The following is a 26,598-nucleotide window of genomic DNA, read 5'->3' on the forward strand; positions in this document are numbered from 1 at the left end:
ATAACCTTGTCAAAATTAAAAATAGAACTATGGTACAGTACTAATTTCTTTGTTTGTCAACAGATAGCAGCAAAAGTCAGTTTCCTATAAATAAATGATTGAATGGTCTCCTCCCATTTCCCCTCTCTTTCAATTTAATAGTCAATAGAAGTTATGAGCACACAACCTCAATTTCGCTGATTTTGTCAGTTAGAACCTTGTCAAGCCAAACTAGCGATTTTTAGAGCTTATTTACAACTGGACTTAAGCATTTTCAATAAGCTTTTTTCCATTCTCTGTGCCATGCATTTCTGATGAACGTCTCTTTTTAAATGTTTAGAAAATATCATATTCACCATTGTATTCGCTCTCACAAACCTTACAATTGCCAAAATATTAGATTTTTTCTCCAATTTGCAAACCTACATTGTTAATTTAAATTTAATGTAATTATTTAGACCTAGAAAAAAATATAGTTAACTCGGTAACGATACAATTATACAAATGATGTCAATTTTCTAAAATAAAAAAAAAATATATACGAAAATCGAGATATGTTCCGCCAAATCGGGACATCTGGCAACCCTAGTTGAGCGATGAACATGTATGTATACAATCGAAGAGTTCAATATTCCTCGTTTGTGACACTGTTAACAGCAAACAGAATCAATTTGAGGCGTGTCAAAGGGCATTTCGGACTACTTACATGGTATAAGAAGTGCACTTTGAAAAAGTTGTATAAGAAATTGGTAAGGAAGAGATAATCTGAAACTTTGTCAATCAGCCTTTAGGAAAACGGAGACCCTGAAAAGACGATACACTGAGGATATAAAGATCGATTACATCACCATCAACATAATTACGCACACTTTTGAAAGATACTAATCTTTAATATTCTGCATGTCAAAGAGCAGCCAAAAAGTTGACACTTTGAGAAAATTAGTCCGAAATTTAGGGGGAGGAATGAGTAGAAAAGTGCTTGGATGCCGGTGGAAGTTATTCTCAGCAACAGCTGTCAGCAAGTCGAATTTTATATAATTCAAAGTAGGTAGGCCTAATAAATTTTTCTGAACTACAAATAGGGATTGTGTTAACAAAACATTGAGAATTCTAGCAAGCAAAATACATTGTTTTACCTAACCAGATTTCTCTCATATCAACATTTATTACTCTAATATTAATGCCAAATGCATATTAGCCTATATGAATATTGATGAAAATGGTATTAATGAACATGCAATTAGAGGAAACCTAGAAATTGGTGCCTAAGAGTAGGGATAACTGTGACCATCTGTTGTTAAAATAAATTAACAGATACAGTAATAAAAAGTTTTATTAAGTCCACTTTTTAGTACACGATAAATTACAAGACGACAGGAAGCAAAACTTATTGATTATTACTTTTATCGAGGAAGAAACATTGATATCGTATTCAAGAAAAATTCAATCTTCGAAACGTCGCGACGTGTGTTATGTATTTCACTGGCAATGAAAAAAAGTCAAATCTTAACTTCACTGAATATTATTGTATTCGAAAAATGTTACATGATCAATAAAATTTGAAATTGCAGTACTGTACATATCCATGTCCATTATTCCGATAATAAAACGGATAGTTCTTAACAACTCAGCTATAATCTAACTCATCTCTGTTGTAATTGGGTACCGGTATATCGTAAAGTTTATTGTTTATTACGTACTCGAGAGACCGAGAGAGCTACATGGAAGACGAGGCTAACGAGTGATTTTGTTAAGCCAGATTCACATTAAATTTATCAAGTACGGTAGCTTGAATCAAGTCCGTTGAATTTAAGCTTTAAAAGAATCTTATAATAAGGGCCGATTTCACGAACATGTTATTAATCCACAATTAACTGTAATTTAACTTAAAATATGGAAGTTAAATCATATTTAATTCGTCCGCATTTCATCAAATTAATACAAATTTAAATTAAAGCCAATTAATTTAATTCCCAATTAAGTTATCATGGCCTTCGGAATCATGTTAAAATCATAATTTCGAAGGCCATGTGCCTTGTTAATACAAGCAATGATCTTTATAGCGAGTTTCATTTGTTATATTACAACTATAAAATGCAATCATAAACAGAGGCAACCTGGGGGACAACCTCAAAACACAATTATTAAAATCATCGTAAACAAAGACACGGATGGGCAGATTTCAGAAAAAAAGAATAAAGGTTGGAAATAAGTACAAAGAAATTTCAGTGCAAAAATCCTCATCCCAATGTCTTCAGCAATATTGAAGACAAAAAGGGATAATATGAAAATAGATGTAAGGGAATATGCAACAAGCAAAATCGAAAGACTTCGTGGATTTTCGCTATTCCAATGCCTTCAAATGCAATATTAGGCTTACAAGATAAATTTGTCATATTACTTTAGTTGCCGTATTTTAGGCAATCGAAAATTGATTAAATGTTTCTTCAATAAATGTATAATTTAAATAATTAGGAAGTACTTACCTATCAGTTGAAAATTCTAAATCACCTTCTATACTATTCAAAATATACAATGCTGATGTTTTGCTTAGCCTAAACCGTATTTTTCGCCCATTGTATTAAAATAATCTTCTCTTTCGGAAAATACTCGTATCTTCGCCCGTATTGTTAAGAAATCGACATATTCAAATATCAAGTCAATCATTGTCCTCACCATGATGAAAATTATCGTCGATAATGCAGAATTAATTATTTAAATGATCAAATATTGACCAATTAGCTTAAATGTAGTTTAATGAGAGCTTAAAGCCCAATTTTTGTTGGTGAAATGCATTGTCCCTTTACGTGTCAATTGAAAAGAATTTAAGTAATAATTAAAGTTAAATAATATGTTTGGTGAAACCGGCCCTCAATTCAGTATCATATAGTGTAAAGTTACAATAATTTCTAGTTTTTGCTTGATTTGATACAGTACCTGAAACTACTTTAACAGTTTGAATTGCACTTGAATTCAATCTCAAATGGCGCAAATTCGAAAACCAGCTGTCTTCAGACGGGATATGTTACACTGTGCTATAAAGTATTAGATTAGAAGTCTCAAGGACTAAAAAAGTATCTCATTAAAATTAGTAAAAATTGGAATAACGAAACAATATGTTTCTGAATATATATCAAGGTAATGACACGACGTTATATAATGTAGTTTATATCCGGATAGAAATGCTCAAGATATTACAACGAGGAAACTTATCTGAGTGTTAAATTAGAACGGGGTATAAGTTTTCAATATTTTCCGTAGTTCACTAGCAATAAGCATTACTGGAACTGAAATTACAGCAAGCTAACTTCTATCGAGTCAGTTTTCCTAACTTGATACAAATATGACTTGACAAATTAAGAACCAACCAAAACCTCACTAGAGGATTTATGAAAAGTGGTAAGCTCCGTCTTGTGAGCGAGGAAAACGGATTCTACCACAGGGGCGATGAGAGTGAGGCTTTCCTGTTCTGCGTAGGTCTCAGGTGGAGAACAGTAGCTTATGTGTTGACGGATTATACTTAGAAATGTCCGTTTGTTTATCTGATCGTTATCCGATAGCATACGATTCGCGAGCGCATCTCTTCTGTAAGGTTGTTGTCAAGTGACATCTCGACCAGTCAAATAATTAAATGACTGTACATAATAAATTACCCTCCTCTATTAACCCTTTCCAGCCCAATGATTCCATATGGCATCATACACTTTACCTGCTCTGAGAATGCATGTAAAATGCCAAATGACTCCATATGTTATCATAGCCATATTCTTAGTTATTTTTAAGAAATCCCGAAACAAAACACTATCGGGCAGCGTTTCTCCTTCATGTCAAAATATTTTTTTTTTAATTTTCAATTTAATTTGGGCTGGAAAGGGTTAAGAGTTTGATAAGATTTAGCCCATCACAGACGACAACGAATTTAATGGCAAATATTATTTTCAATCTTTTATATGATCTTTTCCTACTGTTGATCTAGAGAGCATTGACTGCTATCAGAATCGGGTAGGGTGAAGAGTTGCCTTGAGTTGTCCAGTGTTTTCAAGAGATGAAACAACATTTTTGGGAGGTATCTTACTATGGACGAAACATGCCTTAACCACTTCGATCCAAAAATGTTTCCGGCGCAGAAATTAGTTGGAAATATTATAGTTTCAGTTTGCTGGATGCAGGAAGAAACAATATGGTTGATTTCTTGCTTAAAATTCATTATTGTTTTCTTGCAAAAATGGAGTCAATCTCCATTAGAGATTAAACTTCTAAGACATTTCGAACAGAAGCTCACAGGACGAAAGAAGTTGAGATAAGAAGTCAGTCTTCAACAAAGTGTTTGCAACTGGACTGATATTGTAAAATTGTGGGTTTGAACTGTTGTGTCATCCGCCATATAAACCAAATTTGGCTCCTTCAGATTATTTACTGTTTCCGAACTTCAAACCGAACTTAAGAAAAGGAAATTCGATCGCGTTAGTAATATGATTTCAGTCATACGTTAAAGAATTTTATTTCAGGGGAATAACATTTTTCTGGATCGTGCCAATAAATGTGCGTTAAAAAGGAATTATGTTGAAAAACAAATACTGTCAATGAAATCTTACCAATTTTCTGTTGCGCACTAAAATTTATCAACATTCCACTCTACTAGTGTATAGTAAACTCATCATCCATTCATAGTTTTCTGTCTAAGAGAAAATCTTTCACTGTAAACTCACAAGCAAACCTTCTCATGGGGGCAGATAAAGTTATTTTTTTCCACCATGTTAATGATGTCAAAACAAGTGTTTATACAAATTTTGGCCACTCGAGCGCAATTACGAAAGCCGTAAAAATAAATTTCCCTGGGGCCGTTTACAGAAAAAAACAAAAGTTCATGAACAATTTATTGGAACAGATACAACTGTTCAACTATTTTTCAACATATTCTCCGCTGAAATTGAGACATTTGTCATACCACGGGATCGAAAGAGAGGTGCAGACTGGTTCCGAACCCAGGCGACAGATTTCTACGACACAGAGATTCAAACGTTGATCCCACGGTATAACAAATGTCTCAATTCCGTTGGAAAATATGTCGAAAAATAGCTCAACAATTGCAGTATCTGTTACAATAAGGCTTTCCATGAAATTGTGTTTTCTTTCTGTAAACGGATCCAGAGAAACTTATTTTTACGTCCCTCGTAATTATGCTCGAGTGGCCAAAATTTGTATAAGCACTTATTTTGACATTACTAATATGGTGAAAGAAAAAAAAAAACTTTTTTATCTTTGGGTTAAAGTATTGTGAAAGATTAATTTGGTAAAGTATTAGTCGCCGTGCAATATGAATATGGTTGTATTGATAATCGTTGAGGATAATATGTTATTATGAAGGTTAATTTGGTAATGTAATACCGGTAGTCGTCGTGGAATAATATGAAAATACTGTGAAGTATATATTGCATGAAATTAATCGTCGTCGGTTTGTATTGGAAGAATATACTGAGGATCATAGTGTCGGTATATTGATGATTATTGTCGTCGGGTTTATATAGTGTGGAATAATTGAGCATTGACGATTGAGTGAATACAGCGCCGCGTGTAGAATTAGAGTGCAGATAGAATGCTACATAGTTTGGCAATAGGCGGAAGTTTCGTGAGTGTTGTCAGTCATAATAGAGACAATTCTAGAGCTCAAAGAAGTCATTGTACTTGAATTGAGTTAGTTAAATAGGAACAGATTGACTGGCTGATTTTAAAGTATGGGTATTCTTTCCTCCTCTTATTACGATACGCCAGAGTTTTAAATCTTTATTGTATAGATGTATAGATGTGTGTTCATAGTCTATGAATGGTCGTGGTTAAATAAATTGTATGAGCGGTATTATAAGGAATATTGAAGAGTGGCGGTCATTGAGTATATCATATTCAGTATTATTATTATATGTTAACATTGCATCATATGCATCTTTCCTCTTTCATCGATCAACTCATTGTACATTATTATTGTACTTGTTATACATTCAGTCAGATTATATATCATGTTGTTTGAACTATTGTATTTATTAATTCTATTGCTTCCACTGCGCTAACTGACCAACCAGTTCACCATTAGCAGCCATAGGAAGTACGACGTATTTATATGGTAATCGATTAAAATAAGTGGTAGAATAGGAGAAAGCGGTATTCGTTTCATATGAGGCCATTTCGTTTATTAAAAATTCCTCGGGTAATGCTGACCACTTATTTTAATTTAGTTCAATGTTAAGGAAGCACAGAATTATATCTCCTTTCCCATTATTTACTTGTATTCTCTGCCATGTATAGTTGCAACTTTTGAAAGTATGAAAGTAATGTCTTAAGATTCACCTATCTAACTTACTTCATCTCTTGAATCTTTATAAATACATGTAGGCCTATTATATTTCATCATTATGAAATTTCTCGAATCTTTGTTAAATTTGCTGTTCACATTATTAAGGTGTGTTGGGCAGGGAACAGCATTTCTACACATTATTCTCATTTAGGTTGTTAGTCTGCTTTCAGTTAATGAAGGGCAGATCGGAATGAAGTTTGAATGTCTCTGTGTAACATTTGAGCAATTAAAGAAGCTTTCAATTTTTTAAGTAATTTGTTTCTGTTAAAAAACTATGAGTCACAATTATACAATCAAATTCATATAGCATTCTGTATTTCACTACTCATTCTAAATATCTTCAGTAAACTGCTTGGCTTTAACAAAGAATCACTTGAAACTTCAGTCGTTATTTTATTAAATTCAAGTACAGGTCTCTCAACTGAAAGTTCACAAATGTCTAAGATTATGTAAATTGCATACGAATTGCTCAGCCAAATCAACTTAAGCTTCATTAAGTGACATTTGTACTCTCACATTATCACAGATGTAAAATGGTGAACATTCAGTATGTTTTCAGTTGAAATAATTTTTGAAAAAAATTCAGTCAGTCATTCTTTAAAAAGTGGAAACTTTAAAAGGAAGCATAGGCACGATATTTTAACCTTCGGTAAATATAGCTTAAAGTTTCTTGTTTATGCTGTAACCTTAAAAGGAATACGAGAGGACTCTGAAACATCTATTTAAAAATTGTTGAGCAATGAACGGTTATTACGAAACGACACTATATGTTGAAAAAGATTTTGAAAAAGCAAATTCTTTTGGAAGTCTTTGAAGCAAATAGTCACTTAAGCCACTTTATAAAACCAGTAAGTTACTAATAAATGCTAAAGACAATAATTCTTCTCTTGACATGGTGCAGATACCGGAATCAATCTGACCACTGGTTGATCTCGCTTCAATTCTCTTCTGTTGATGCTCGGTTGAAACCAGAATTCTTCAGGTGTTGTTTCTGTAGCATATATTTATAAAGCCTTCTTTCTTTACAACCGAAGAAAAAACTTTACCATCATGTCAGCTTCTCGTTTGTTTTTCCATTGTTTCCTTATATATATATATATATATATATATATATATATATATATATATATATATATTATAAAGTCCCTCTGTAAGATCTGTAGGACAGGATCGTGCCCAGGAAGTAGAGAACTGAAATGATGGTCCCAAGGATCTGGAAATAATAAAAACCAAAAGATACAAAGTAAATGCCACATTCTTCCTTTAAACAAATATAGCCTACTGGGTTTCTATTGAACAAACAATACTGCATTGCACTAGAAACAATAAACTTTAAGTCACTCTGATCCCTGCTAAACACTGAATATTGCTTGTGCCGGCGTATGTGATGAGTAGGGCCCGGATATATATGCACTGAAAATACCTAAAATATGCATGCAAATATGCACTAAAAATGTTGAAAATATGCACTAAAACAAAACAATTTGCACTAACCAAATCTTGCAACTGTACTGTGGTTGCTTTTTCCAACACTTTGCATGAAAGTAAATGAGGTTTGCTGGGTTCTTTTGGACATAATTTACCCACTATGAAGTTCGCTATGTATCTGCCACACGAATCTGTTGATTCATCAACCAAAATCCATACGCAGTTCCCTACTATGTCAGACTGTTGGATTCATCTGGTGTCCTCTCATTAAGACAATATTTTTGAAGAAATGATCGTAGATGTGGATTATTTAATTTATGCAGCGGAATGTTCTGCATACAAAAGTTTTACAAAGGTCAGCGGAAAATATACTAACTTCAGACCGTGATTTCGCCTCAGTTAAAAGTACTTGTTGCGTGTTCTTACCGGTACCCTTTTGTTTTGACCTGAGATGTGCAGTTGTTTTCGAATGCTGTTCTAGTTACTTAAAACGTTTTCTCGCATTTCACAGTTTTCGCACATACTTGACAATACACTACATCGCCATCACTTGAATAGTCACTATTGCCTGAAAGCTACTGTTTAATTAAAAATTATTTAGTGGACTTAGCTTTAGGCATTTTTAGTTTAATCTCACAGAACACCGCATAAACTATTAGTAGATGAAAAACAAGTCAACAGATGAACACCTGCGGTCCTGTCGACACAAACTTTGAGAGGATACTGCATTGAGAAAGGAATGGAAGAAATAACTTTTGTGAAAAAGGTCTGCAACGTCCATCTACCTGCATGTATTGTGAAACTGGAAGTATGGTCCCGTTAACATTTCACTTGAAATAGGAAGGTTATTGTGGCGCCAAGAGATGTTCGACATAGAAATTCATTACTAGATTTACAGTTTGTTTGTTCAGAAATGTCAGATAATTGATCATACATAAACTAAATAAATGCCTAAACATGCACTAACCCTCAAAATATGCATTTGCATATGCGCATATATGCATTTTCGAAAAATCCGGGCCCTAGTGATGAGTGATCACGTTTACAGACGACGCAAGCGACGTTATCACCACGCTTCACTTTGTAAGCAGGCATTCTGTATTTATGCACCTTCTGTGCCTGTCACTAAATGTTTTGCACGATGAAAATTTTCATCACAAAATACTACCGGCACCACATATTACAGAAAAGGAAAATAAACTGTTTCAGTGAGATGATCATTTGGGTCTCCACGCTTATGATTTATATTTTCCTATACCGATTCTTCTGAGCAATGAATTTCTAAAAATGTGAACAAAAATAAATAACGCCCAAATGATTTTTTTTAACTTACTGATAATAATATTCCTAATCGTTTTGTTTACGGAATAAGATAATGTATAATAGTGTGCAAGACTATACTAAGTTTGCACCCGGTCTACACAAAATTTATGGTTGCCAGGTTTTGAAAACAAAAATAGGATACTATCAAACAAAACAATGCTTTCATTAATAAATTCAGTTCTATACTTTCCCTTGTATTCATGCGCTTAAAAAAAACACTCTCCGAACACATATAATCGACTCTATAATAATTATGACAAAGCACAAAAGAATTTGCAAATTCATTCTTTAGCTGTAGGTTCAGAAAACATCCCAACCCATTCTTAAAAATTACCATCAAAATAAACTTTACAATATAATCTTCCACACATCGAAACTCATTGCATAAATTATCCCCCTTTAATTTTAGTTCAAGCAACTCAATAATATCTATTATTTCATTAATAGTGTATTATGAAACAAGTTTATAATGTAATAATTGTATAACATTATAAATGAGTTTCATACGCTATTTTTGTACGACAGCATTATAAAACAATTAATCAAGAAATTACATCAGATTTGTAATGATGCCGTCGTAATAGAAGTCATGACTAGGGCCCGGATTTTTCGAAAATGCATATGCGCATATGCAAATGCATATTTTGAGGGTTAGTGCATGTTTCGACATTTATTAATTTGTATATGATCAATTATCTGACATTTCTGAACGAACTGTAAATATAGTAATGAATTTGTATGTTGGACATCCCTTGGTACCACAATTGCCTTCCTATTTCAAGTGAAATGGTAACGGGGACATACTTCCAGTTTCACTTCCAGTTGCACCAACGGATCTATGCCCCTTCAGCGCTGTCGTCGTTCTTGGAAAAGTTAACGCCTCTACTCACCCCATTCTACCCGTTTCTCTCCCACTACGTCAAACAGCAGGCCACGATCCTTGCCGAATAGGGATGTTGCCAAACTTCCGTCAAACAGTGTCATATCCCTTGTATATTGCTTGTAATAATGTAATGTTAATTATTACTTATTCATAATTTAATTTAAGTAAGTCTAATGACGCTGATTGACTTACGATTGTTTGCAGATAATTATATTATTACAGTGGATATTTATTGGTTAAATGGAAAGTACGCGAAGGGAATCTATTTCGTTTTTAAAGAGAAGTGTTTTCGTCATAAATATTTCTCCTTCACCTCATTATCTTATTTTGTTAGGTTTGGAACGTGATCTTGAAGTCCTAATGAAATTGTAAAATTTTTGGGAATGAATGAACACATAGTCATGTACCCTCCTTCTTTCTCATCCGGGCTAGGGACCGGCCATGGCGAAGTTACTACATCAGTGGTTCCCAAACTTTTTCAGCCACGGAGCCCTTTTTGAAGGAAAAGTTTCTCGTGGAGCCCCAAGAAATGTTTAGTGTTTAGTTCTATCTGTATATGTTCTATGAAGCATAATACATACGATATGTATACGAAAGTATACTTATATGTATATACATATACATATACATATACATATACATATACATACAAGGAAATAATAGTAAAAAAAGAACTGGAGACAATATTATTTAAAATTACAAAATGATAATTATAAGTAGTACCGGTAGTTAAGGTATGTAAAAAATGTTACAATGTTACATTTACACCCGAATTAATGTGAAGAATGTACTGTTTGTTGCGACAGAGTTTGTCAATGTCCGGTGTCACACAAGTCAGTTGAAGACGCATATCGTCTTCTGCATCCAAACGAGCTCGATATTATGTTTTTATAGCCGTGTACTTCGAAAAGGCCGTTTCACAGAGGTATGTAGTACCAAAAGGCAGTAAGAGCAATTTATCTTTTGATCTTAATATCGAAAGATCCTCCCCTAACTGAACCCAAAATTCGGGAAGTGGTTTGCTTTTATATGATGCCTGACAGTGGCTGTAAGCCATGTCTATAAGGACCTCATATTTGCCGCAGTGAAGGCTGCTGGTTTTGAATTCACTGACAATGGATCTACAATCCACTCATATTTCTTTCGAATCGATTCCTGAGTTTCGCTTGGAAAGTATGAATTCATATTTTTAAGCAAATTATCATGGTGCTCTTTTATTATTGCTATGGATGAGTTATTCATTGTTATGTTATTTTCTTCTGTAAAGTTTGAAGTCAATGAGAAACATGTCAGATCCTTATTCTAGACTCTTTCTATGTAGAACGTTATTTTTTTTTTCTTCATTGCGGCAATTTTGTCATTAGCATTGAATACAGTCTTCTGTTTCCCTTGTATGGATGTGCTGAATTCGTTATTTTTTACAAAATGTGTGCTAAATAACATAATTTGCACAACAATTCCAGATCATTCAAATTAATCTGCTAGCAAACTCTTTTGGTCATTCAAAACTCAAGACAACGCTTATCAAGCGACAACCATGTGTAATAAATAATTAATAAGAATGACTTATGTATACTTTCCTATCTTAATACAGAATTTTGAGTAGCCTATACTGCAAAGGTCGTGCCTTAACAAAGTTGATAATTTAGACGACGTTGTCTAGTACATGCCTTAATAACGCTGGTATTTTTTTTTTCGTTGCGAGGGTGTGTCGGTGTAGTACACAATGACTACTTGTGCAGTTTTTTTAAACTTTCTTGATCCTTATAACACCGCCAGCAACAGGACCTACCACGGTCTTTGCGCCATCTGTGCATCCATTAATGCAATTGTTCCATGGTATCGATGAAGGATGGATAGAACAGAGAAAAATTCTCTCCGGCACCAGGACTCGAACCCGGGTTTTCAGCTCTACATGCTGACACTTTATCCACTAAGCCACACCGGATTCCAGTTCCGATGCAAGAACGAATCCGCTCAATTTAAGTTCTACCGCTCAGTTTTCCCTTTGGTGGCCTACCCTCATGTACTGTGTCACAGAATATGTGACAGTGGCACAATGTCCAACGCACTATGTACAGAGGTGCACTCATTACGAGTGACTAAGTTGCCGGGATCCGACACGATGAGCGCCGTCTTGAATGACTAAGTGATTATTCACGCATATCATAATATTATTATGATGTACTTCGGTACATCTTAATAATACCATGGTACCGGTATCAAGTTTTCAATGAAGACATCTATCAGGGAAAAAAAATTCAGAACCGCTTGTAGAGGATGGCAATGGCTTGCAGTACAAAATATCTTCATGAAAAGAATCTGAAAATTCGTACTGCACAAATGTCATTAGCACAGCTAATCCGGCAACGTCCGTGGATTCGTCAAGTTGTAGCAAAAATTGCGTTTCTTTGATACAGGAAATTATGATATTTTTAACATTTTTTATAGATCCTGGATCCCATTATGCACAGTGTTATTTGATAAGGGCACACTGGAGATCAACTTTGCAATTCTTTCGTCCACCATGCACTTCATTGCCTTCACTAATAGTGGTTTTATAAGAATTCCGGCAAAGGTGTGAGGTTTACCAGTAAGACCCAGATCATGACTAACCAAATACGACGTTTCCAGTGCTTTATAGTTATTTGTCTTTACATGAGATAAAATTTTTGTCTGAACTGCATGGAGTTCGTCATATTTTCTTTTGATGTAGTCTGCAGTTTCATTTGTGAAGTCAGGATGAGTTTCGAAAAGCTGCCTAAGCTTGGCAGGGAGCATAGAATGCAGTTTTATTTGTGAAATCAGGACGAGTTTCGAAATGCTGCCTAAGCTTGGCAGGGAGCATAGAATGCAGTTTTATTTGTGAAGTCAGGTTGAGTTTCGAAATGCTGCCTAAGCTTGGCAGGGAGCATAGAATACAGTTCTATTTGTGCAATCAGGTTGAGTTTCGAAATGCTGCCTAAGCTTGGCAGGGAGCATAGAATGCAGTTTTATTTGTGAAGTCAGAATGAGTTTCGAAATGCTGCCTAAGCTTGGCAGGGAGCATAGAATGCAGTTTTATTTGTGAAGTCAGGATGAGTTTCGAAACGCTGCCTAAGCTTGACAGGGAGCATAGAATGCAGTTTTATTTGTGAAGTCAGGATGAGTTTCGAAATGCTGCCTAAGCTTGGTAGGGAGCATAGAATGCAGTTTTATTTGTGAATTCAGGATGAGTTTCGAAATGCTGCCTAAGCTTGGCAGGAAGCATAGAATGCAGTTTTATTTGTGAAGTCAGGATGAGTTTCGAAATGAAGGAGCATAGAATGCAGTTTTATTTGTGAAGTCAGGATGAGTTTCGAAATGCTGCCTAAGCTTGGCAGGGAGCATAGAATGCAGTTTTATTTGTGAAGTTTTTTTATTGGGTTATTTTACGACGCTGTATCAACATCTAGGTTATTTAGCGTCTGAATGATATGAAGGTGATAATGCCGGTGAAATGAGTCCGGGGTCCAGCACCGAAAGTTACCCAGCATTTGCTCGTATTGGGTTGAGGGAAAACCCCGGAAAAAACCTCAACCAGGTAACTTGCCCCGACCGGGATTCGAACCCGGGCCACCTGGTTTCGCAACCAGACGCGCTGACCGTTACTCCACAGGTGTGGACTTGTGAAGTCAGAATGAGTTTCGAAATGCTGCCTAAGCTTGGCAAGGAGCATAGAAATATTGGGCAAAACTTTGTTACATATCACACACTGTGGACGACGTCTATCAGCAAACTTAGTGAATCCCGTATCCAAATATGAATCACAATATTTTCGTTTTTTACTTCTTTTTCTGTACCCCTACACTAGGCATCGTAAATTCTGAACCAGGATCATGTGTAGCATATTCTGAACTCAATCCAAAGAATTCGCACTATCTTCTTCGAAAGTAAGGTTGCAGCTGTTGTTATCCTCCTTTGACCGAGCACTGGGTGATGACTGTTGACTAAGGAGCGGATTCCTATGTAATTAAATATTTTTCTTGCGTGTGATAAAACACAATTAACAAAGTTAAAAATTCCGAATGTCAAGTTTCAAGTTTAAAACCCGAATTTTATTTCGCATAAAAACACATATTTTCACAAAAAATTATGTAAATACATATTTTCAGGAAATCTATTATAAACACATAAATCTTGGAGTTTTTTTTTTACTTAAACAATTTTTTTACAAGAACTTTTAAATATTTTAAAACTAAATCAATTATATCACTCAGAAATACGTTATCTTTTTTAAGAATTCTTGGTTGCTTCGTGTTTCTATGGGCTGTGTGGTGTATCCGTGATCCATTTTTGTAATAGTATCGCCTCAAGTTCTGAGGAACTGCTAGGTAGCATATCAAGTGTTATTTATTATATGAGAATAAATTAACATAGACAAGAAGGAGAGATTTTGAAACACATAATTAGGAATGTTTATTGTTGCTGAAGATGATTTCATTCCCGCGTTGTTTGTGAAACACAACGGATAAGAGCTCCGGTATAAACATTATTTAATTTAAACAAATCTCTCGCCTCTCGCTCATGCCTATGAAGTGAGGAAATACATCTTGTGATTCCCCGTTATCGGACCATAAGCATAAGCTGCGTAGCGTAGACGTGGTGGCGTCGCTATAGGAAGCTTTTCTCCGACATTGTCAATCAGTAGCCAGAAACATGTTTTTATCTTAAGACGTGTGTATATTAGCCTCTTAAGATGCCTAAAATCAAATCGAGTTTAAGATCGCGTCTACAGCAATATGTAGATGAATTTAAAAACATTTTTACTACCGACGGAAAAGTGTTATTTTGCCAACCATGTGATAAATCTGTAAGTGCAGATCAGAGCTCTCGGGTAACGCAACATTGTCTGGAAACAAGCACATTGCCGCTGCTTCACGTGTGCATTAACTGAAAAACGGTGGATATAAAAAAATGTGCTCAAGTATTGGAGGGTGTCGAAGGGTGTGCCTGTAGGTGAAATTGACGGTGTAGGTGTTTGTGACATTCCTCTCTTTAAATATGCTCGTCTGATGTCCTGTGATATGGAAAGATCGTTTTCACAGTATAAGTCGTTGTTCAGAGATAATGGGCATGCATTTGTGATAGAGAATTTGGAAATGACCTTTGTTGTTCACTGCAATTCTCGGACAACTACTAGCAACTGATACTCAAGTGTGATTGGTGAGTACCTAGTAACTTTTGTTTTTCAAGCTAAGTAAGGTATTTTGCCATATAATTTTTTTTTTTATTTTAACAAATATTTTCGTACTTTTTAGCACATAAAAATAAATATATTTAAATTTTTTAGCACACAAAAATCCGCTCCCTACTGATGACTATAGTAGATCTATTATTGCTGCTTCTATCTAGCAAGAAGAAATCAAACTACTTTCTGAGAAAGCACTTTTCGCTTGATGGAAGTAGCTTACGCTTTTCGCACTAGAGACTAGATGGAAGCAGAAATTTTTGTCATCAGCGGTCGGAGCCCCTGAGACTTACTTGCGGAGCCCCAAGGGCTCCACGGAGCACACTTTGGGAACCGCTGTACTACATGATAGACCTTATTTACATATTTACATACTATATAACATAACATACTGATAATGATAATGTGCAGGAGTTCTGATTTATGCTTATGAAAATAATTGACAATTTACATATTTACAAAAGACCAAGACTTGAATTAGGCCTATACATGAAACTACAGAGGGCATATCCCGGACATATCTGAATCTGATTCACTACTATTGCTGCTGCTGTCTTCACTCAAATTGATAACAAATCGAGCCACTTCCTCTTCTATTAATCCGTCCTTCTCTCTATATTCCGCCTCTAGCTTCTGTACAGGTTCACATTCTTTTTTCCATACATCACTTGTTATTGATGAAATAGCATCTTCTGTGATAGTTCTTATCTCGCTTAAACTAGGTTTTATGTTTTTACTTGCAACTTTTTGTTTTACCAAACCCCACACGTACTCAATAGGACTATGATCGCAATGATACGGTGGCAATCACAACACTGTATGACCGTGTTCGTGGAGGAGGCGGTCAGCTCTATAAGTCGGCTCAGGTTTATTCCTTTTTACAATTTCCAACAATTCTGCTTTTGTCACATCTTCTTCGAAGGTTATAGCATTCATTCGCAGCCATTGTTGAATTTCTGCCTTCTTGTTTGCAGTACACGGTGGCTTATTTTCTTGAACTGTGTGATATTTTGCATTGTCCATCACCACAATGCAGTTGGGAGGTAAATTTCTTATCAGTTTCTCCAGGAGCCACTTCTGAAAGTTGGTGCTGTTCATTTCGTCGTGATAATCATCCGTTTTCCTTTTTGACTTGAAAATGAGTAGCGCGCCATCAATAAAACCTTCCCTGCCTCCAGCATGAGTGATTATCAGCCGTTCGCCAGGACTTACGCCAGGACGTAACGCCAGAAACATCATCACTTTGCCAGCATTTTTTAACAGTATAATGTGGATGTATCCATGTTTCGTCTAAATACACAATATACTTTCCTTCTCTGCGAAATTTCGCAATTTTTCTTAAATAACTGGCCCTCCATGCTACAATATCATTTCTTTCAATCAAAATACATCTTGTATTTCTACATTTTTTAAATCTAAATCCCATGTCTCGAATCACTTTCCGTAGCGTTTCTCTCCCTCCTTGGAAATTTATTGCTTCTCTCGCAACCTTCAATAATTTATCCAATGTCGGAACTTCTTTCTGCATCGTATAAAATTCTTGTATCTTTCTTCTTAAAATACATATGTCCATATCATCTACAAGAATTAAAGGTTCCCTTGGTCTGTTCTTCCCTGGCGACTTTAGCTTTTCATCTCCTGCACAGACTCCCTCTCTCCTGATTTTCTTTATTAGGCGCTCTGACCTGCCTATATAAATTACATTAAAAAGTAGTATTGTATTAGTATTAGTTAAGTAAGTAATTTTAATACGTAATCAATTGAAATAAAATAAGCCTCACCTGTGATCGCAGCTGCTCTTTTTGTTGCCTGATTTATAGGAAACAAATATTGACCTGTTTGTTTCTCTTCATCGCAAAATGCTATTACTTACTTAATAATATTTCTTTCACCACTCCGTACTACAGTATTCATGTTGAGTTGACAACACTGGACTGCAAGTGCAAATAAACTATCCTCAAGAAGGCTCAAAATTGTGAGTAGTATGGGAGAGAAAGAGAGAGGGATAGAAAAGAGAGAAATAGGAATACAGGGACAGAAATGAATTGCCGAGGCTGAAAAGGAATTAAGGTTCAGTTCGCATATCTTACGGGGGCACAGATCCGATGGTAGGACTATACATGCAGGTAGATGGACGTTGCAAACCTTTTTCACAAAAGCAATTTCTTACATTCCTCTCTCAATGCAGTATCCTCTCAAAGTTTGTGTCGACAGGACCGCAGGTGTTCATCTGTTAACTTGTTTTTTATCTACGAATAGTTTTATGCGGTGTTCTGTGAGATTAAACTAAAAATGCCTAAAGATAAGTCCACTAAATAATTTTTAATTAAACAGTAGCTTTCAGGCAATAGTGACTATTCAAATGACTGCGATGTAGTGTATTGTCAAGTATGTGAGAAGATTGTGAAATGCGAGAAAAAGTAGATCAGCATTCGAAAACAACTGCACATCTCAGGTCAAAACAAAAGGGTAAGAACACGCAACAGGCGAAATCACGGTCTGAAGGTTTTGTATGCAGCAACATTCCGCTGCATAAATTAAATAATCCACATCTACGATCCAAATATTGCGATAGAAAATCTGAAAAGGTACAAGTCTCCAGGTATTGATCAAATTCCAGCAGAATTAATACAAGAGGGTGGAAGGGCAGTATCTAGCGAAATTTATAAACTTGTACTTGCAATTTGGGAAAAGGAAATTGTACCAGAACAATGGAAGGAGTCCATAATCGTACCTATTTTTAAGAAGGGGGACAAGACTAACTGTAGTAACTTTCGAGGAATATCACTTTTCTTGACGTCGTACAAAATTTTGTCGAATATCCTTTTGAGAAGATTAACTCCATATGCAGATGAAATTATTGGGGACCATCAGTGTGGTTTTAGACGTAATAGATCGACTATTGATCAGATTTTTTGTATTCTACAGATATTTGAGAAAAAATGGGAGTATAAGGGTACAGTGCACCAGTTATTCATAGATTTCAAAAAATCGTATGACTCGGTTAAGACAGAAGTTTTATATAATATTCTTATTGAATTTGGTATTCCCAAGAAACTAGTTCGATTAATTAAAATGTGTCTTAGTGAAACTTACAGCAGAGTCCGTATAGGCCATTTTCTATCTGATGCTTTTCCAATTCACTGCGGGCTAAAGCAGGGAGATGCACTATCACCTTTACTTTTTAACTTCGCTCTAGAATATGCCATTAGGAAAGTTCAGGATAACACAGAGGGTTTGGAATTGAACGGGTTACATCAGCTTCTTGTCTATGCGGATGACGTGAATATGTTAGGAGAAAATCCACAAACAATTAGGGAAAACGCGGAAATTCTTGTTGAAGCAAGTAGAGCGATAGGGTTGGAAGTAAATCCCGAAAAGACAAAGTATATGATTATGTCTCGTGACCAGAATATTGTACGAAATGGAACTATAAAAATTGGAGATTTATCCTTCGAAGAGGTGGAAAAATTCAAATATCTTGGAGCAACAGTAACAAATCTAAATGACACTCGGGAGGAAATTAAATGCAGAATAAACATGGGAAATGCCTATTATTATTTGGTTGAGAAGATTTTGTCATCTAGTCTTCTGTCAAAAAGTCTGAAAGTTAGAACTTATAAAACAGTTATATTACCGGTTGTTCTTTATGGTTGTGAAACTTGGACTCTCACTTTGAGAGAGGAACAGAGATTAAGGGTGTTTGAGAATAAGGTTCTTAGGAAAATATTTGGGGCTAAGAGGGATGAAGTTACAGGAGAATGGAGAAAGTTACACAACGCAGAGCTGCACGCATTGTATACTTCACCTGACATAATTAGGAACATAAAATCCAGACGTTTGAGATGGGCAGGGCATGTAGCACGTATGGGCGAATACAGAAATGCATATAGAGTGTTAGTTGGGAGGCTGGAGGGAAAAAGACCTTTGGGGAGGCCGAGACGTAGATGGGAAGATAATATTAAAATGGATTTGAGGGAGGTAGGATATGATGGTAGAGACTGGATTAATCTTGCTCAGGATAGGGACCAATGGCGGGCTTATGTGAGGGCGGCAATGAACCTACGGATTCCTTAAAAGCCAGTCAGTAAGTAAGTAGTACATCTACGATCATTTCTTCAAAGATATTGTCTTAATCAAAGAATACCGGATGATTCCACTCTTATGAAAAATTATTTACTTTCGCTACATGCTTCTGTCTTGGATTCAATACGGTCTGACATAGGAGGGAACTGCGTATGGATTTCGGTTGATGAATCAACAGATTCGCGTGGCAGATACATAGCGAAGTTCATAGTGGGTAAATTATGTCCAGAACAACCCAGCAAACCTCATTTACTTTCATGCAAAGTGTTGGAAAAAACCAACCACAGTACAGTTTCAAGATTTATTAACGATTCCCTGCGACTTCTGTGGCCTACTGAATCCGAGAGTCATTGTTAGAAGGTGCGTGTCTTAATCACAGATGCAGCTTCATATATGTTAAAAGCTGGTCAGTTCCTTAGAGTATTTTTTCCAAATCTAATCCATGTGACATGCTTAGCACATGGGTTACATCGCATTGCTGAAGAGATACGTACTCTCTTTCCATGAGTTAACAAAGTGATTTCAAACAGGAAAAAAGTCTTCCTAAAAGCACCAGCTCGTGTACAGTTGTACAAAGATCGTCTGCATGACGTTTCTCTTCCGCCAGAACCTATTCTCACAAGATGAGGAACTTGGTTATCTGCAGTGTTGTTCTACCAGGAGAACTTTAATCAAATGAAAGATGTAGTTACAAGTATTGATGGTCGTACTGCATGTGTTCGTGAAGCAAAGTGCGCATTTGAGTGTGAAACTGTATATCAAGATATCAATATCATCCATGTACATTATTTGTCACTTTCAAAGGCTATTAAGGATCTAGAAACTTGTGGTGCACCCCTACACGAGTCTCTTCAGTTGATTGACAACACAATTTCTTCTTTAAATGCCGTCCCCGGTGAAACTGGGGAAAAAACGATAAATAAACTAAGTGCGGTGTTGGACTCAAACCCCGGACTGAAAAAGATCCAATCAATTAACGAATACATAAGTGGAATCCAACAATCTTTGCCAGAGGAGTGTTCGGAGCAGTCACTACCAGTGTAGACCTATAAGTATTGTCCTATCACATCCGTTGACGTGGAAAGATCATTTTCAGCTTATAAACTAATTTTGTCCGACAATAGGAAATATTTAACTCCTGGAAACATTGAGAAACTATTGGTAACATACTGTGATTCGTCATTTTGCAAGGACTGAAACATATATATAATTGAGTTAAAATAAAATAATTTCTTTGGTTAGTGCATATTGTTTTGTTTTTATTGCATATTTGCATGCATATTGTAAGTATTTTCAGTGCATATATATCCGAGCCCTAGTCATGACGTTTTAGTTGACATGGTAATATTTTATGGCTCTGGTACAACAATGTAGCATATTATGCACGATTTTCACCGACAATAAAGACTGTTTATAATACTGAAGTACAAAAAAGACTTTGTGCGAGATCGTGCGTATTTGCTTGTTTTCCGCACAGAACCAATACGCGGTAAGTGTGAAATACCTCATTCAGTATTCCCAACGTAACACACATAACAATTTCCCTCTTCTTACCGCTTAAGCGCGACATTCATTTTACTGCTTTAGGCTTTTAACATATTATTTTTAGAGACGTTTAACATAGTAATAATTATAAATTGGAAACTTACCACTGCAATTTCACCTAAATTGCAATGTTAATTATTGTTTTTATATATTTGCAAAAATTAAGTAAAGTCTACTACTCCACGAAACTTATTGCATTCCTGATACAAGTAACATTAAGGAAGCCGTGAAAAAATCAACAAGATTTCAGATGCCGATGTTATTACTGCAATATGTTATATAAATAATATTGTTAAAATATTAAAATGAAAAATAAATCATTACATAACCTTACCGTTTGTTTTAAGTTCGCATTTATAGACTGGGGGAAAAAAAGACAGACGTATATCACGGCCTGCTGGAATATAGTAAACACAGAAAACATTTTATAGCAACAATGTTGAAGAAAGATATTTTGGGTTTCCGAAGTTGCCGTCATTAAACAGAAACCAACATGGAGATTTCATTGCAACTAATTAGAAATTCGTCTTTCAGGTATGTAATAAACGATTTTCGCACAAAATAATGTACGATACACGAGTGGTATGTTTGTTTTCATGTTCTCGGAAATTAAAAAAGCTCAACTACGTTTCGCTTTTTCAATCTTTTCCTCGAACACGAAAACGTCAACATACCGCTCTTGTAACGTATATTACTATTATGGTATTTTGAATTGTAAAGATTGTTTAACAGAGGTGCATCTATCTATGTAAGTAAAGTACGACTTAACGAGCTAGCACCTTTTATTTTACACTTTACTGGCTAAACAACCGTTTAACTTAACATCTCACTCACCGCCTTCTTTTTTCGCCACTCATTAAATAGTGACAGCTCCTTATAATATCGATCTCGCGATTTTCCTGCTATAGCTCTTTGGCTTGCTTGTTCTGCTGCTACCAATATTTCGTTAGGAATTTCAATGCAATCCATTTCTACAAATTAATATCAGACAAAACCATTTGTAGTAAACACTTTTGTTTTATTTTCCTACCATAATAATCGATTATGACGTTTTCCCTATCATAGTAACTGATTAAGACGTTTCTCAATTGTCATTTTATCTATAAATTTTCAATAATTTCTGTTCCAACAACATGCAAAATACAATTATTAATTTATTTTCTATTAAGATATACAAATCAAAATACCGTAAAACGTTGTACAATACACGACACATACTCGCATACTCGCATAACGGTCTTGTAACGTAAATAACTATTATAATGGTGATGTCCAAAAACTTAATTTCTCTCTTTAGATAAGAAAAACAAGCGCATTAATGGGCAAATTCTCTAATTCAAAGTCTTATTTAAAAGGAAAGCAAGAACCATAAAATTCAGTGAACTATTTTAAGTTTGCTGTTTATATTATTAGTGCCTAATAAATTTGAAACCTTATGAATAGTACCTCTAAAAAGATTTGCCATTCCTCTTATTGGACATTTTATCAAGGAAATTCCTTGTTGAATTTAAAGGTTTAATTAGACTTAAGTATGCAGTTTTCTAAATACTGCATTTGGTATTTGGAAGCCTGGAGAAGAATATTAGATCGTAATAATTATGAGAGAAAAACTTAAACGGTTATCATCATTAAAATATTTCTTTAACACTTGTAGGAAAATTACCACGATCTTTCAAGTAACTCCAATAATAGGCATACTATCAAATTATTTAATAGCCTATGTGCAGAAATATTACAACTAATATAGCAAAAAAGTATATTTTTACGAAATATGAAAATATTGGAGAATTCAGCCTAAATACGATAGCAGGAAGATTTAAGAAAGTACAGTGGACTCTTTTTAATTCTAACTCTAAGATAAATTTGAAAAAATTCGAATTGACCAAAATTAAAATTAATCCATAAATAAATATTTTCTTTGTAGAAAATCATACATAAAGGAAGTGTACACTCGCGTACAGTAATAAGTAATAAATGTGCAGTGTAATGTATCGTAACTGCTGCCATATTTATCCATATCCACACAAAATGAGGCTACCAATAGAAGAAAACTTTTTTACTCTAAGTAGAACGTTTAGAAGCTAAATAATAATAATAATAATAATAATAATAATAATAATAATAATAATAATAATAATAGTAATAATTTTTTTCTGCCAGAGTTAAAGCCGTGAGGCCTACTCCTCCACTCAACTAGAGGATAAAAAGGAAATACATGATAATATGCCGGTGGAAGTTATTCTCAGCATCAGCTGTCAGCAGGTCGTATTTTATATTTTATAATATTTTATATAATTCAGTGGATGTAACGCCTAAAAAGTAAAATTTATCTCGTGAGGGTAAAGGTTTGTGAAATAATTCACTTAATGTCTCAGTTTTAGTTTCATTGTAAATTTTAGATGCTGGTTTTGTGAAGCAATCATTAAGACTGACAAGAGGAATGTTACAATCAGTCTGCAAGTTTTTTTGTATCAGTCCTAAGGAACATGTATATTTCCACATATCAGACGAACTAGCCGCAGGATCGAGGATCTTACTGCGTACCGAAGCTTTGTGGGTCACCCACACGTCAAATATGGGAGGCATGTCAACCCTAGCAAAATATTTTTCCTACAACAGGGAATGGTTTCCAAAATAATAACTATATAAACACAGAAAACTAAAATTATTAGATCTTCTTTCCATTAATACCATTACGGTGAGGCAAAATGTTACCATACTTTCTTAATATGATGCAATTCTTAATATTAGCGAATATCAGAATACTTTTCATGTAAAATTTTTACATCGAAAATATACACATATGCGGTACCGAATACATCTGAAATCATAAATCAAGATACAAATTGTACTTTTCCATATTTTTTAGAATGTTACACGCAAAATGCATTTCATGTAAATTCAGACTTCAGTTAGGCCTACATTAGTATCATCATGCATTAACTTTATTCCTCCTGTAAAACATATAGCAGCAGTGATATACACACCCCAGCAGCCATGAAGGGATCGTAGTAGTAACCGTCCTTGTATGACTGAATTTCTCTCTTCTTTACGGAAAGAATCAGCGTTATGGATGAAGGCAGGTACAGCGCGAATGCCATGAAGTTGTATAAGACTCCCTGTAACACAATAATAGAAGATAAATCAGTACTCTCGATTTTTGTTTGAAACCTTTTTGAAAGAAAGAAAGAAAGAAAGAAAGAAAGAAAGAAAGAAAGAAAGAAAGAAAGAAAGAAAGAAAGAAAGAAAGAAAGAAAGAAAGAAAGAAAGAAAGAAAGAAAGAAAGAAAGAAAGAAAGAAAGAAAGAAAGAAAGTGAACAGAACTTCGATTTCGAAGCTTTCGAAAATTCAACATTACTAGTAAACTTCAGTTTCTACAGTATTTGTAATAATGGGGCTAACATTAATATTGCCACATTACAAGGCCCCTAGTGATTCCCTGTGTTTAATTCTGGCTTAGTAACTTTATTTTTAAAATTTATGTTCGATCGATATGTCCAATAGGACGGAGATTGGTGAACTGTTAGTATATCTTGCATTCTGAATGAGTTTATACTTTTTAATAGAATTTTATGAAGTTAAAATAATAAAATATACAATCTACTGACATAGGTAGAGAGAACACGCCACATCGGTTTTATGACTTACTGCAACGAAAGTAAGTATAAACGTAACCAACTTAGTGATTATTGTGGGACATTTAAATGCCAGAGTTGGAAACAAACTATTCTAATTCAAGGTTGTAGGTAACATTTGATGAAAATATAATTAATGGTGATTGAAGATAATTAATCTCTTAACTGATGGTCATTTAAAACCCCGCGCCACTAGTACGTTGGCGAATAGGGATTTAAACCCTGTGTAGGATTTAAAAACGGGCAGTATATAGAAAAATGCTTGTATCTCCTATAAATTTCAATATTTTTTCACGGAATAAAAAGTGATGTGTTACAGGACATTTTTCACTTTAAATTAATTAAACATTGCTCTTCTATGTAATAGAGTAAAGGGTATATATCGCAAAATAATTTTCAATTCTTTTCTAAAACAGACTCTGATGTACTCGTATGTAAAGTCATTTGCTTATAAGTGTGATCAACTTTTCATGTCCCTTTGACTGTATTCTAGCCAAGAGCGAATGTTTACAGCGAGAGAGAGGGGAAAGGGACAAAGCGTGTGTCCTGTACAAGAGCACTTTGAAACAAAGATTTCTTTCACTGACTTGACACAGTCATAGTATTTATCAGCTCTAGCTATTCTTCCCCAAATGTCTGCTTACATGCCGTTGTGTCATAAAGCCCAGGGTCATGTCTGCATGTGCAAGTCTTTCAAAGTTCCAAAGTGATAAATGTGTGCTAGCAGAAAATTTAACAGCGAAAGATGTGGAAGAATTTTAGACGCAAACAGTGATTTCGATTATAACTCCAGTGATGATGACCTTGAAGAACCAATAAATGCATCCTGTCTAACATTGAAATGTATTGGTCTACCGATAAAAACCTTGCCACGCCCTTTTTGGAAAATGTATATCTGAAAATAAATTCAGGTCAATTTTTAAATTTCTCCACTTCACAAGCCAAAACGCAGAGGGAAATAAAATGCGCAAAATAGTACCGGTTTTTGACCACATAATAAATACATTTAAAGACGCATCCAGTCCTGGACACAAAATTACTGTGGATGAAAGTCTTATATTATGGAAAGGCCGACTTGGCTGGAAGAAATTTATTCAGACCAAACGGGCTAGGTTTGGCATAAAAACATTTGATTTGTATGAAAGTGGGACTGCATACCTATACAAAGCACTGTATATACAGGAAAAGACACAGACAATACAGGTAATAAAAATTTGGGACTTTCTGGCTCAATAGTAATGCACCTTCCAGACTCGCTGCTGGGTCAGGGAAGAACTTTATATTTAGACAACTGGTACAGTTCACGTAAATTATTCATAGAACTGTACAATAGCGGAACTAATGCGTGTGGGACATTACGCACGAGTTGGTTTACCGAAGTCATTCGTACTCAAGTCCTCAAGAGAGGAGATATGGAGGTAAAGTAACTCCCTCCCCTAACATACGTTGCGTGGTGTGATAAGAGGGAGGTGTTAATTCTATCAAACTGTTATGCAAGGGTAAATATGACAGAAACAGAATAGGAAAGGCCACAGTTCAAACCTGACGTAGTGCACGAATAAAATATGAAAATGGAGGGCGTGGACTTGGTGGACCAAGTGACACAGGCCTATCCATCTATGCGTAAAACAATAAAATTGTATGAGAAATTGCTTTTGCATATGATGGATTTACTCTATACAACAGTCTCGTCATATAGAAAGTCCTGAAACCAGGGGAAAAAGATGTCTTACTTAGACTTCCAACTGGCCGTTGCCCGTGTACTAATTCAAAAGCACTACATAAGGCCTATAGGTGGGAAAAAGTCATCAAATCCCGCAATTCCCCGTCACATGAATCCCCTCCACAGGAAAAAAATAAATATGCAGCCCGTCGGAGTCCAAGGAAATCCGCAAAGAAGTGCGTATCATGGGTGCCGCATGTGGCGATGTTATCTTGTGTTTCCAATTCTTTTTCGAAATTTATCATATTCGACACAACATTTAGAGATAAATTTATAATATAATCAAACTCAAAGGATGTTTATAAAATACATTTATGAAGCATTTCCTTGTAAAATAATCTTTATCTGTGCACACTTCTAGTCCATCACAGCCAGCGTGCGCGCGCAGATTCTACGCCCGTAACAGCCAAGGGGTTAGGAATTGTGTAATAGTAATAG

At 35.2% G+C, this 26,598-nt stretch overlaps 1 protein-coding gene across 3 annotated transcripts in view; it reads right to left on the reverse strand.

The window, feature by feature from the left end:
• Positions 1 to 1,294: 1,294 nt before the first annotated feature.
• LOC138696234 (uncharacterized) overlaps positions 1,295 to 26,598 on the reverse strand; it is a 99,840-nt gene continuing 74,536 nt past the window's right edge. For 2 of the 3 annotated variants that reach the window (XM_069820908.1, XM_069820909.1), the window contains exons 3-5: positions 23,790 to 23,921; positions 7,454 to 7,541; positions 1,295 to 7,413 (exon numbers count right to left, since the gene is read on the reverse strand). In XM_069820908.1, coding sequence (XP_069677009.1) covers positions 7,464 to 7,541; positions 23,790 to 23,921 — 210 coding nt within the window. In that variant the 3' untranslated portion in view covers positions 1,295 to 7,413; positions 7,454 to 7,463. The remainder of the gene's footprint in view (positions 7,414 to 7,453; positions 7,542 to 23,789; positions 23,922 to 26,598) is intronic. The other variant, XM_069820910.1, reaches the window with a different exon arrangement.

Source organism: Periplaneta americana, chromosome 3, assembly GCF_040183065.1.
Source record: "Periplaneta americana isolate PAMFEO1 chromosome 3, P.americana_PAMFEO1_priV1, whole genome shotgun sequence".
NCBI lineage: Eukaryota > Metazoa > Arthropoda > Insecta > Blattodea > Blattidae > Periplaneta > Periplaneta americana.